Source organism: Mus pahari, chromosome 6 (genome assembly GCF_900095145.1).
Source record: "Mus pahari chromosome 6, PAHARI_EIJ_v1.1, whole genome shotgun sequence".
Lineage (NCBI taxonomy): Eukaryota > Metazoa > Chordata > Mammalia > Rodentia > Muridae > Mus > Mus pahari.
Window position 1 is genome coordinate 89,050,763 of NC_034595.1, and position 13,030 is coordinate 89,063,792.

At 46.0% G+C, this 13,030-nt stretch overlaps 1 protein-coding gene across 22 annotated transcripts in view; it reads left to right on the forward strand.

Annotated features, from left to right (window-relative positions):
* Eif4g3 (eukaryotic translation initiation factor 4 gamma 3) overlaps positions 1-13,030 on the forward strand; it is a 212,377-nt gene that overhangs the window by 104,015 nt on the left and 95,332 nt on the right. For 21 of the 22 annotated variants that reach the window (XM_029540030.1, XM_029540031.1, XM_021199480.2 and 18 more), the window contains 2 exons: positions 5,972-6,069; positions 7,962-8,084. In XM_029540030.1, the coding sequence (XP_029395890.1) occupies positions 5,972-6,069; positions 7,962-8,084 (221 nt within the window). The remainder of the gene's footprint in view (positions 1-5,971; positions 6,070-7,961; positions 8,085-13,030) is intronic. The other variant, XM_029540033.1, reaches the window with a different exon arrangement.

The window sequence follows — 13,030 nt, forward strand, 5'->3', positions numbered from 1 at the left end:
TGCTCCTGCTCACTTGGCCACGCTCGCCTTAGTCTTTGCTGGTCACGTTAGGTATTGCTGCTTAGAGGTTCGAAGAATTTTTAAGTAAAATCTTACAAACGGTTTTGTCTTGAGAGCTTTTTAAGGGAGTAGCTTACAAGGAAATTATTATAAAAATCTGTGTAGTCAGTGACACCCGAAGGGCTCATCATCCTGTTGGATTCATGTGGCAGGTCTGGGCTTTTTCTGCCCTGTAACTGTCAGGCACATTTTTATGAGTTTTTGTTGGTAGTCTATATTTCCCTTCCTCAGAGCTTTCATTCTCAGCACACCCTGCCCCCTTCATCTCACGAACTATCTACAATGCAGAGATTTCAGGTTCTTCTGTTTTCTGCTCTAACCCGAGCCCCCATGACAGTGAGTGGCAGACTCTGGAGAGTGGGCCGCGTGCGGTGGTTCCTTCCCTGCATCTCTCAGGCAGCACCATTGTCCTGGGGCAGTTCTGATGATTAGCTGAGATAAGAAGGCTTTGAAATCTTACCAGATGCCTTTGGAGGGAAAGTCTATGGGGAGACAGGTTCTCACTGGGGACACTGGACTGTCCTTGAACTCAGAATCCTCCTTCGTCAGCTTTAAAGGTGTTTTCTGTACAAAGACACAGATGCAAGGTGATAACTGGCTCTTGAGTTCACAGGGAACTTAGAAAGCACGCAGATAATTGAGGAATGTTCGGGCTGCATGTGGCACTTGTTTCACCCACAGCTCGGGGCTGTAAGGAGGAAACTCAGAATACCAGGAGCTGGAGCTTCGGGTGCAGCCAGCAGTGGTCTTTCATAGTGCGGTCAAAATATAGCCCTGAGGCTTTGACTGTGGATCAACACAGTAATCCACTCAGAGTTCCTGCCCTCAGGATTTAGTGGCATTGTGGCAGCTTTGCAGTTACTTGCACTGGGCTAACTCAAAGTCCCTTTTGGTGGCCAGGTTCTTAGGGTGTAAAATCTTTCTTTTGTGTGGGTCAGTACTGCCTCCCGACCCTGTTTCAAAATGGTTTATCTTATAATCTCAATTTTCTCAAACACGTAGATCAGCTCTGTTAAGTTGTATTTTGACAATAAGTATTGTTATCCAAATCTGTTAAGTAGAAAAACAGATTTTTCAGAGTAAACCTGCTAAAATGAATATTTCTTTAAATTCCATGTTGCAAAGGGCATATGTTGTAATTGACAGAACTGTTTTCCATGATTTCTTACTGAGTATAGTTTGCAGCATCCTTGCTGGGTCCGAGTGACCTTCCGACTCTGAACTGAATTCTTCTCGTGTGCTGGAGCCAGTGCTGGCTGTTGCTCTTAGTGTGACTCTTGCGTCCGATGTGAGAAGTAAGATGTAGCTTTCAATTTGTCATGCTAAAGGTTGGCTTTTCTGTCCAGACAGTGGTGACACACAGTACTCAAAATGCAGAGGCAGGCAGATCTCTGAGTTCAAGGCCAACTGTTCTACATGAAGATTTCTAGGACAGCCAGAGCTACACAGAGAGACCCTGCCTCAAAAAACAAAACCAAACAAAACCATTGATTTTTTTTTTTTTTCCCTTTCTGTTCCAAGTTTAGCTCAGGTGTCATTGACATCTGATCCCTTTGAGGGATATCATTCCTGAAAATAAATTAATAGGCATGTGCTATAGCCATCCAGCGGGCAGAGCATCATCCACACTAAATCACTGTTTCCTGTGTCACTGTGTCACTAACCAAGACAGAGATGAGAATTCAAATACCGAAATGCAGAAAGCTACAGTGGCTCTTAAATAACACGGAACATTGTCATCCTTTCTTCTCCATTTATTTATTTAAATGGGCATGTAACTGTTTCTAACATGAACATTATCACTGGGCATCTAAGTGACCACATACCTTTCCCCAGCTTGCTTTCTCCATTCGTTCACATATTTTCTCTCTCTCTCTCTCTCTCTCTCTCTCTCTCTCTCTCTCTCTCTGTGTGTGTGTGTGTCTTTGGTCTGTGTCAGCATGTGTACCATGGAGCGTATGGAAGTCATAGGTTAACTTGCAGTCCTGGTTCTTTCCATTTCATGGGTTCTGGCCATCTGATTATCAGCCTTGTTGGCAGCGCTCACTCTTTTCCAGCCATCTCGTCATTCCTTCCTTTCCTACCTTAAAACACACACACACACACACACAATTGTCTGTTTCTTTTGAAAATAGTATGATCTAGTTTTGGAATGAATCATAAGTGATGTTACTGTTCACATCCCTCCATCCTTCCATTAGCTGTGAGATGCTAATTGCCAGTTACTGTGCTTTTCTGTGTTTCAGAATTCGGGCCGGCCCACTAGTCCCCTCAGTTGTAGACACCTCACCTTCCTCATGAGGGACTGTGGTCCTTTTCCCTCCTTCCTGGCTCCTCCTCTTACCTTGCCACTGCCAGCTACTTTCCTCTTTCCTTGGGTGTAATTCAGAGTAGATGTGTGTCATATGTCGCTCCAGAGGAGGCCCAGCTGTTGTTCTACCATCGAGTTACATTCCCACCCCTTTTAGAAGATGTATTTTCAGCCAGTGTTTTTATGAGCTGGTTTCCAGGTTCATGATTCTACTTCCTTAGCCTCTGGGAAAGAACAAGTGGTCTTGAAGTGTTTCTACAATTCTGGGAAAGTTAGAGGCCAACACACTCCTAGGTTGGCCTCAAGGAGTGATGTCCCATGTTGACAGCAGTTTTAGATTCTTGACCAAAAGGGTCTGGTTAGTGGTGGCAATGCTTATGAAAAAGAAGAAGGAGAATTTGCTCTGTGGCAGGGCCTTCCTTGCTGAGGCTTGCAATCCAGTCCACCCGTGTCTTCTTTCTTGGTCTGTTCCCTCCAGCACCTTTTGCGGCTTTTTCCTGAGCCTCTGTTGAACTCCGGCTCACTGCGCTGCAAGGAACCCTGTAAGGTATTTGAGCTGTGCTGTGTTCAGGAAAGTGGTCTCCCAATAGCATTTGTTTTCTCCAGTAGAATACAATTTAAAAAAAATGAAATAAAAAGTAAAAAATGCAATTGCTATAGAGCGACATAACTGAGGACACATGATCTTTTTCTTCTGTTGTGGCCAACTAGATATTTAATCACCACATGATCTCAATGCCTATGCCCAGTGCTCATTTTCATGTGTTTTCAGCAGAACTGTGATGTATTGTGTTGTGTTCTTTTATAACACTGCCAGTTTCCTGTGCTGCTTGGGCCCACATGCTCTACTGCTTGTGTAGCCTGTGCTGGGCCTGTGCTCTGTGCCCAGTTGATTGGTCAGCTGTTTGCTGATGAGTGACAGCTGCCTTCTCATCAGTCTTTTCACTCAGTCACCTTCTCTATCTTACTCCATTTGGCTTGGGAAGTCTGGCAAAGAATGTATGACAAATACATTTCATACATTTACATTACAATTTGTAACAGTAGCATAAAGTAAATTTTTTTTTTTTTTTCTGGATACTTCAGTTCTGTCATGTGATGTTTTTCTGGAAACTGAGGGTCTGTCTTGTGCAGGAGCTGACAGCAGGCTGGCTGCAGGGCATGGCTGATGAGTCTTTCCATCGAGCTTCCTGAGATCGCAGTCTTGCTCTCTGATTAGGTCTCTCCCAAATCACTTCCCAGGTGCCACAGGTGCCCAGAGAGCCTGGCCCTGTGCACCATTCTGCTCCTGGGAAGCCACATTTGGAGATGACTACAAGGTGATGACTGAGCTTTTTGCCTGGTCACCCTGTCTCCAGGCATTTCTTCCTGTGTACTGGACTCCAGCCTGGCCACATGACCTGAGGATTAGTCACCAGGGAGGGGGCACCAACTTTACACCCAGGACTTAACAGTAACTGGGGGTGGAGGGCTTCGGTCTCTTGTCCAGTACGGCATTGTTTCTTTCTTTCTCTTTTAAGTAAACTTGACTATGTAGCTCTGGCAGACTTGGAATTCTGTAGGCCAGGCTCACCGTGAAGTCACAGAGGTGGACCTGATATCCTTCTGAGAGCTGGCATTGAACTTGGGCACTGCCATTCCTGGCTCAGTCAACTTTTTAAGGACAAAAAAGTATCTCTCTGCACAATCTTTTTCCTTCCTTCCTGCTGCTTAGCCTTCCTGCTTACAGAGCTGTGAGCTCTCTTGTATCTGTGTCTGGTTGCAGTTTTGAGACAAAGCTTTCCTCTCTAAGCCAGGCTGGACTTGATGCCAGGATCTTGCTCCCTTAGCTTCTCAGTGCTGCGACTGCAGCATGCACCCAACTCCCCAATGCTGCCTCGTGTTTGAGGGTCCCCGACTGATTCCTTTGATCCCCCTCCCTCTGCAGGGTTTTCTTCCTTCTGTGAATTGTGGCATGGATGCTATCTTGGGCTTCTTTGTCTTTATTTTCTGACTTGTTACTCCATGGTTCTGGAGTTATTCATCACAAAAGCCTTTACTAGTGCGGTGGTACACACCCTTAGTCCCAGCACTCGGTAGAAAGAGTAATAAAATAAATAAATTTTGAGGCCTGTGTGGCCTATCTGGAGTTTTCAGACAGCCAAGGCTACACAGAAAACCTCTTTCCAAAATAAAACAAAAACAAAGCTTTTATTAACTACAGAATAAACAGCTGTGGATGGTGAGGTGCAGCCCAGTTGGCAGCCCAGTTGGCAGAGTATCTGTTCTGTGTGTACAGAGCACCTCGTTTCACCAGGAGAGCCATGGAAAGCGAGTGTGCTGAGATGGCCTAATTCCCACACTGTGAAGGTTGAGCTGAGGATCAGTGGTTCACGGGCTGCTGCCTTGATTACATAGCAAGATCTGTGTCAGCCCTCACTCCATGATACCCTGCAGGCGAGCAATCAGGCAGCAATAGGGTAACTATAACTAGTTCCTGCCTGTCTTGTGACTGCAGGATTAGTAAGCCTCTCTTACAGCTCCAAAATGGAAGTTTTTCTCATCCAGGCCCTTTCTTCTGTGTTTCATGTGTTGCTGGGTAGTCCCCTTGTTCTTCCCCTCAGGCAAATAAAAATTAAAAAGAAGACCCTTGAACAATTTTTTTTCCAAAATATATTTTCTTCCATATCATCTAGCTCTTTAGCAAATCTTTTGGTTTTATTTTGTAACCCTGCCCTTCTGCCCACTCCTTCCCTGTGTGCCACAATTTGATAGTATTTAGAATAGTTGTGTCTAAGTCTGGGGAGGGGAAATGGTGGCAGTTGGGCTGTGGAGTCAAAGCATGACCCAAGTCGCCCTTTTAATTTTGGTTGATGCAACTGTGGTGGGTGACTGTGGTGGGTGGGAACAGGAAGGGGGCAGCTAGAGGGAGGTGTTTGTAGCCCTTGTGTGCAGAAAGTACAACTCAGCTTGTAGCTTGCGTCTTCTTGGGACTTTGTCTTCTTTGTTAGCTTTTGTTAAAGCTCTTCACCTAAGGGCTGTGGGACCTTACCCCTGGCCTGCTCTGGCTGTGGCTCTTCACACTGAGACTTTGGATCACCTCTGTGCCTACCAAACGCCCAGAAAGACAATGACCTTAAGACAATGACCCTTGCTTACGAATCCCTGTTGTAGGCTGTAGGTCCCAGAATAGATGATTTCTGAAAACAACCCAGGTTGTGTTTGAGAAAGATAATACAGGTGTCACTCTGCAGGAATTGGCACTGAGATATTTTCATATTAAATTCTATGGATGTTTCGAGATACTCCATATTTTAGGGATAATTTCTTGACCAGTTCAGTAGCTGGTAAAGAGCTTATGGAAAGAGATAATTAAAACCGCTGCCCAGGTGTGTGTTGGCTCGTGCTAATACTCCATCCAGCAGGAGGCAGAGGCAGGGGGATCTGGCTTGCAGGTCAGCTCGGGCCACAGAGTTGAGTCCCTGTTTCAGAAAGAAGAGGAGTCCCTAGTAGTTTGCTTTCGTTTCCCCCAAAAGCTTGTTCAGGGACATGGCCCTGTTGTCAGGCTGGTAGTTTTTGACAAAATAACTGAATGCTTCTCATTTTGTTCTGATTCCTTAGGAACGCCTTTTTACCCAAGTCAGCCAGTGTATCAGTCAGCACCTATCATAGTGCCTACGCAGCAGCAGCCCCCTCCAGCCAAGAGAGAGAAAAAAACTGTAAGAGATCTTCATTGATTCGTCGTAAATTGGAGCATATAATCATTTCTAAAATAAGCATATCCAATCATATTCACCTCAGTTCCAACAGTGACTGCCATTTCTTCCTCTCCTCTCTATCTCTGCCTTTCACCTCAGCCTAGAGGGTTTACACAGGCACTTGGCTAGGCCATGCATACCCTCGCCCTTAGTGTCACCTCTTCCCAGCTAGGCATGCTGCATGGGTAAGCGCACCTCTGGCTCCTTCTGTGGGAGGAGCTTTGGCTTATTTCTCAGATCTTGTCTCTCTGTTACTGCAGCGCTGAGCAACAATTTGGAACTGACACAAGGGAATGGTAGCACCAAGTTAGAAGGAGCCAAAATCCTAAAGAGTCACAGGCGGGGAGACTCAGAAGAGAGAAACACAAAGCAAAATTTAATAGATAAGAGGACATTTCCCTCTGTCTAGTAAGCCACACCCAAGAGCCTAAGAGCACAGTGACATAGAACTGGAATTGTGAAATATTTTGTAGATGGCTCCTAGTGTCTTCCCCAGAAGAACATAGATTGTGATGATGATGGTCAGCAACAGCCCCAAATCCACACAGCTGATGGAGCTGGGAGTGCGCTTGTCCCATGTGCTCTGACCTAAGACCAAGTCACGGACTCAGATTTGGTGCTTTGGCTAGAAACAAGTCATTTAGGAACATGTCTCAGTAAACAGAACACTCCAATTTAGCATGACACAGCTGGCAAGAAATGGAGCTTTAAAGTGTTCACTTGGTGTGGGAAAGTTGTCTGAATGGCATCCTGAAAGGCAGGAGGAAGTGGTGCTAACGTATAGATAGCAGTGATAGTCAGCAGTGAGCTAAGAGGAAGCTGGCTGTGGTGGCACACACTTGGTATCTGAGCTTGGGGAGGCTGAGCCAGGAGGATTAACACAAGTTCCAGAACTGCCTGGGCTACACAGTGAGTTCAGGGCCAGCCTGGGCTACTGAGAAAGGCAGTTTGAAAAACAAACAAATAGGCTTATAATGAACAGCTGCTTCTCTGTAGCCTTGCAGATAGCCTGATGTTTTTTGATAGTGACTTCTATGAAGTTCTCAAGAAAGCAGTTAGCTTCTTAAGCTGTGCAGGCAGTGGACATCAGATGGGAACTTCTTACCCGCGGCACAGCTCTGAGTTCCTGAGCCCTGGGATTCCATCCTCATTATAGCACCCTTCTCTTTGACATTATAAGCATGAGGAACCACTGACTGTTGAAACAGGAGCACATGGTCTGTGCTGTGTACCACTGTCTAACTTAGCAGAGAGCTTGGCAGTCCTTCTGTGACAGTACATTTAGATCTGCTTCATCCTTCCTCCTGGTACTTTGATAATTTACCTGTAAAGATGTAGGATAGCATTGAACTGTTCTGTGCTCATTTGGCCTGTGTGATGTGTCTGTGCCTTTACTCAGACAAAGCAACAGGACAGCCACTGTCCTTACAGCAGTGTGTACTGCAGCCAGATAGAGTCCCATTGCAATACAACAAATTCACATCTTTATTTTCTGAACTTCACCATTAGGGCATAAAAAACTTAACTCAGGCACTTTGTTATTCTTAAGCTATCTGTGGCTCTCGTTGCTATTAAGAACTCTGAGTAAAATCAATGTATTTGACAATCTTACACAAGCATAGATGGTTTCCTTCTTTGACCTAGAAGTTAAACCCGCTTAGTCCTGCTTTCTCTGCCATTACAGTTATTGTCATAGCTTGGTGCCTGCAGTTTTTGGAATGACCACGTATGGTTCTGAGATTAAAGTGAAAGTTAACAAATTTAATATTATCTCTATGTGTACCTTTAATTCATCATCCAAATCTGGTACACAGATACCACATTTACACTTACCATTTTATTTAATATTGTAGATAAGAATTCGAGATCCAAATCAGGGAGGTAAAGACATAACAGAGGAGATTATGTCTGGAGGTGGCAGCAGAAATCCCACTCCGCCTATAGGAAGACCCGCGTCCACACCCACGCCTCCTCAGGTAAGTAGAGTGAGCATGACCGTGACAGTGGGCGCTGGGCACTCACTCATTGACCTCCTCGCTCTCTTCCATAGCCACTCTCTGTCCTTTCTTCTCTGTCATCTGTCCAGAGCCTGAGTATCTCAGGAAGCTTACACAGACACAGTTCTCTTTCCAAGTTGCTTTAAGGTTTTACTGGCGCTGTTTCTGTGGGTTGGCTTCCCATTCAGAGCACAGGTGCTGCCACACTTGCTAGTGAACTGTTCCATGATATCCAAAGGTGCTTTGTTCCTTGGAAACCACCCTATTGCGTGAGTAGTTACGAGGCCGCTGTGGAGCCTTCGGACGAAGTGCCGTGGAAGAGGGTGGTGTCACAGTGAGGACGTAAGCGTTGCAGCAGGAATGCTTGAGAAGACTGTACCCGTTAGAGTCTGTGGATGGAGCCCAGGTCCTTCCCATTCAGGACCTCCACAGCCGTGCTTCCAAGACTGCTCTGTGAATTTTGGCAGGACTGACTGGTAAAGTATGTGGCTTTGGTCCTAGAAGAAATGGAAGAGTCCCAAGAAGAGCTAGGCTTGAGCAAATTGACTTTGGTATGAAATTGGCTTCCCACGTTTGAAGCTTTTTATTTTGTTCCTGGGTGACTTTCCAGCTTAGCCAGTCACCTCGAGGCCAGCAGACGGAAGCCTCTGTTCAGGGGATCATTTGGTTTGTCTTCTGTAACTATGCTAAGTTAGAGCTGATTTACAAATGAGCATTAGACCAGAGGTAAGACATGTCAGAGTAGCCAACCACTGACTTGATTAACGCCACAGAGCCTCAAAGAAATGCTCTGAGATATGGAGGTCACTGAGAGTGAGCGAGTTTAGTTCAGAGCCCTCGTAAACCTGTTGGCTTGACCTGTGTTGTAATATGTGTTTCCCTTGGGAGTGACGGCCCTCTCTGTCGCAGTCCCCATTATAGAAAAGAGTATGTGGCCACCTCGGTTAGAGGGTTTCAAGGTTGTTACAGAACTTATTTTTGAAATTGTCTTCTTTAAACATTTTATGTCTGAATGATTAAGAGTGTGGTTTCCTCTCTAGAATTGACCATGCAATAGGATAGTAGATCTGAAATGACCTACATATTTGGTTTATTGACAGCCAGGTATAATTCTAGACATAGGTGTGTGCTATTTCAGGCGGCCAGGTGTGTGCTACAGCAGAGTTTGCAGTTGGTTGGTCAGGATATGCACACTTTAGTCTCTTTTCAAACATCAGTTAAGATAGCGTGTAGTTGACAACTTTAAATTCTCACCTTGAAAATCTGTATCTTTCTGTATTTAAATTCTCTATATGGTGTATCTGGTTGGGTTTTTTTCTTCTGGGAGAACACTGAGTGCCTTTACTAGTGGAACTCTCTCTCTCCACCCAGTCCGTTACTGTCTTGGGATCTTGCAAGTGTGACCCTGTGCTTCCCCATCTCTTCTTCAGTCCTTACCCCTTCCCCTGGGACCACAGGCACGAGTCCAGGTCTTGGTGTCTATATGGTGACAGTGATTGCTGTGGAGTGCTTTCCAGTCTTGTCTCTTGTGTTCTTAAGTGTCTTACTGAGCCACATACAGACATTTGAGTCCATCCGTACAAATCTTGGCTTTGTGTATGTGTGGAGTTTGTGGGATGGATTGTAGCTGTTTAATTGATGAGTGTACTTTTCCTCTTAAAGTCAACAGCAGAAGCATTACGGCTTCTGGCTTCATTTCTGGTAAGTCATGGAAAGCTTGCCCATAGACGGGCTGAACTTGGTGAAGAGAGATTATGTCGTGCCAAAAATACTGAGTCCGTTCTTTTCCTAAAGGCTGCAGGGTCTGAACATTGGCGCTGAATTCTCTTTCTAGAAAGCCCTTGGCACTGGGCCTGTAATAGACATTTGAAGCTAGGACATGATCCTGGATCCACCTCCTGCTGCTGCTGCTGCTGCTGCTGCTGCTGCTGGAGACAGGATCTCACTATGTAGCTTTGGCTGTCTTTCGCTCTCTAGACCAGGTTGGCCTGAACTCACAGAAAGTGTCTGCCTCTTTGCCTCCTGAGATCTGGGATTAGAGGTGTGGGCTACCCGGTCCCCTCCTGCCAGTCCATCTTGAATGGCTTTCTAGTTCAAGAGCTGTTAGGAGGACGGCCTTCTCTGTTGGTGTGTTGGGCCAGGAATGTTTTTGATCTTATAGTGTGCCTGCTCTTATTTCCAGTTAGCAAAAAGTCTGGGTCTTTTTCTGCTCTGTCCAGAATAATAGATGGGTGAGCTGATTCTGGCAGGCTGTTTCCTTGGGTGTTTGAGAGTAGGTGGTGCCCTCTAGTGGTAGCAGTCTTTACGTAGGTCTTGGAAGTCGGAATTCCTCTGCCCTTAGCAGCAGCAGCAGTGTTACAGCTCTGGGCTATAAAGACCTAACCGCTCTATCCTTCTCCCTGTATCCAGACTCCACAGTCTCTATCCATTGACCGTCAGCAGTGTTTATCCTTCAGGCTCAGCCTCTGCCCTCCCATGCCATCTTTCTTTTACCTTCTTCTGCCCTGGCTGTTCTTAAACCATCCAGTTTCTTTTTCGTTTGCTGCCAAGCAGCCAGCTACTGGCTGCCTCCCCTCTTCTACTGAGCTCTGCCAACTGATCACCTGCTGTTGACATGCCTGCTGACTCTGCCACTGAAGACACTTTGATGTCTATTTTTTTTCTTGTGAGCTCAGCCCATACAGCTGAAAGTAGGCAAGGTACAACTTCTCAAGCCTTTTATTGGACCTAATGTCACAACACCAGGAAGGGTGACACATGACAGCATCTCCCTGCAGAGTCAGTACTTGAGCCTCAACAGTGTGCATTTGTAGCCAGATGAGAGGTATTTGAGACAATCACAACTCACCTTGCGTGCAAGCAAAGGTTGATGTCTATTCCCATCACAGGCTTCCCTCCTTAGCCTCAGTTACAGTGACCTTTCTGCTGGGTCAGCAAGTGAGGTATTCCTTTTGTGTCCCAGATGGAAAGGGCTACAGGCTCATCTGGAGTCCACCTTGTTCTGTGCTAGCACAAACTGACAGCTGGAGCAGACCTGGTTGGCTGTGTATTCAAGAGCTAGGGCAGACTTCTATAATTGTGTAGTTTTTTTCAGGCATCCCTGGAATGTTCCAAATGGCCATTGCTGGCATGCAGCTTGTCTACTGGCTGTTGAGCTATAGCCCTTCAGTTTAAGGTAGCCAGGACAGCATTGGCGCCCCACAGCTGGGGGTGTAGGAAATTCCTAGGGAATCTACTTCTCCTACCCTTGGTGTGTCTGCCTAATTACCAGGAGTGCTTCCAACAAGGGTGACTTTAACTTGTTTTGGTGTTCTTTTCTGAGATAAGGGCCCTGGCTGAGCTCAGACTGATGGCAGTTCTTTTGCCCAGTCTCCTAAGCTTAGAATGGCAGACATATAGCACTATACTTGCAACAAATTGTAGCAGTGCTTTAACCCTGCTTAGCATCTGGCCAGAACTTCATAGCAGATGGGACTCCATTACTTAACTCCTCTTAAGTCCCACACAATTGCTTGAACGTTCATAGCAAAGCCGACTGCTGGCATCCAGGCTGCCCTTGGTTTATGTTCAGGGTTGTACAGCATAGACTCCACAGAGTCGCCGATCATAGAGACCTAGTACTAGTGGGTTACGTGAGGCTGTATCAGAGAGTCCTGGGAGTTCGAGAATGGGATACAGACAGACACCTTTCAGAAAAATGTAATGTAGGAATATAACACACATACACACACACACACACACACACACGTTATTAAATAGTTGAGTGCTGCACTTTCCCCTGCTGTGGTTTCTAAGGCTCTCTTTTAAGACTGACAGCACAGTTTAGCTTGGCTTGGGTCTGCGGGTCTGTGGGTCAGCTGAGTGAGGAGGTTCACCCACAATAACTGAATCAAGACACCGTTGCTCATAGATCTTGTGGGACTCAGGGGTCCTGTCAGCAGGTCACAGGAAGTATGAAGGCATCAAAGAGATCAACCAGTGGGGCTGAGAGGAGAAGAAAGACCGGGTGAAAGGACTGGACCATGCCTTCTCTAAGACCTGTGCCTATTCTCTGTCAGGCACCCATGGATTTCAATAGTGAGGAAAGATGACTCTGGTAAAGGAGGCAGGTCTTCTCTTGTCTCAGTGTGTTGTCATAGTCATGGATATGTTGCCTTTTCTGTCAGCGGGATTCATAAATGGCCACACATGGAACTTCACTGAGCTAAGCCAAAAGGAGTCTGCATGGAACTCATGGCAGGCCTGAGTCACTGAAGGTCACCAGAGATGGCCACTGAGAGTCCACTGACAGGAACATTCTTGGGTCCACATGACAAAAACCTGAGGGCAAAGGGAATTTTTACTGTTGCTGTCTGCCCTAGGAGTCGGTGGAATTAGAGGCTGTCTTCCTTAGTAAGTTTTTACATGGCCTCTGTGTGCCTCCTACAGATGTTATGTATCATACACTTAGAAAGTGTGCTTCCAGTGACCAAGGCCCCACCAGATGGTCATCGTGCTTGAATGTAGATGTATACACAGGTCTTAGAGAACGGTATGCTTTCCACCCGAGAGACAAAGATTCCACTCTAAGAGCAGCCTAGTTAGTTTACCTACTACAGTGGGGAAGAAGCAATGTTATTCCCCCCTCTTCCCTCAATAGCAAGTCCTTCGGCCATTGTTGGTGGTGTTAGTGACCAAGAGAGGTTTCTCTCCTCAGAATTACCTGCTGCGTAGCAGCTGGCCTCTGAAAAGGAACAGAAGAGACTAGATAGGTAGGATTTTAAAATGTCCACATGCAGACAGTAATGTGCACTGTGTCATGTCTGGTGCCAGTGTAGACCAGAAGGTGTTGGCTCGCCTGGAATGGGAGCTACCACGTGGGTGCTAGGAATTGAACTTGGGTCCTCTATAATAGCGAGAAGTGCTCTTAAGTTCTAAGCCAATTC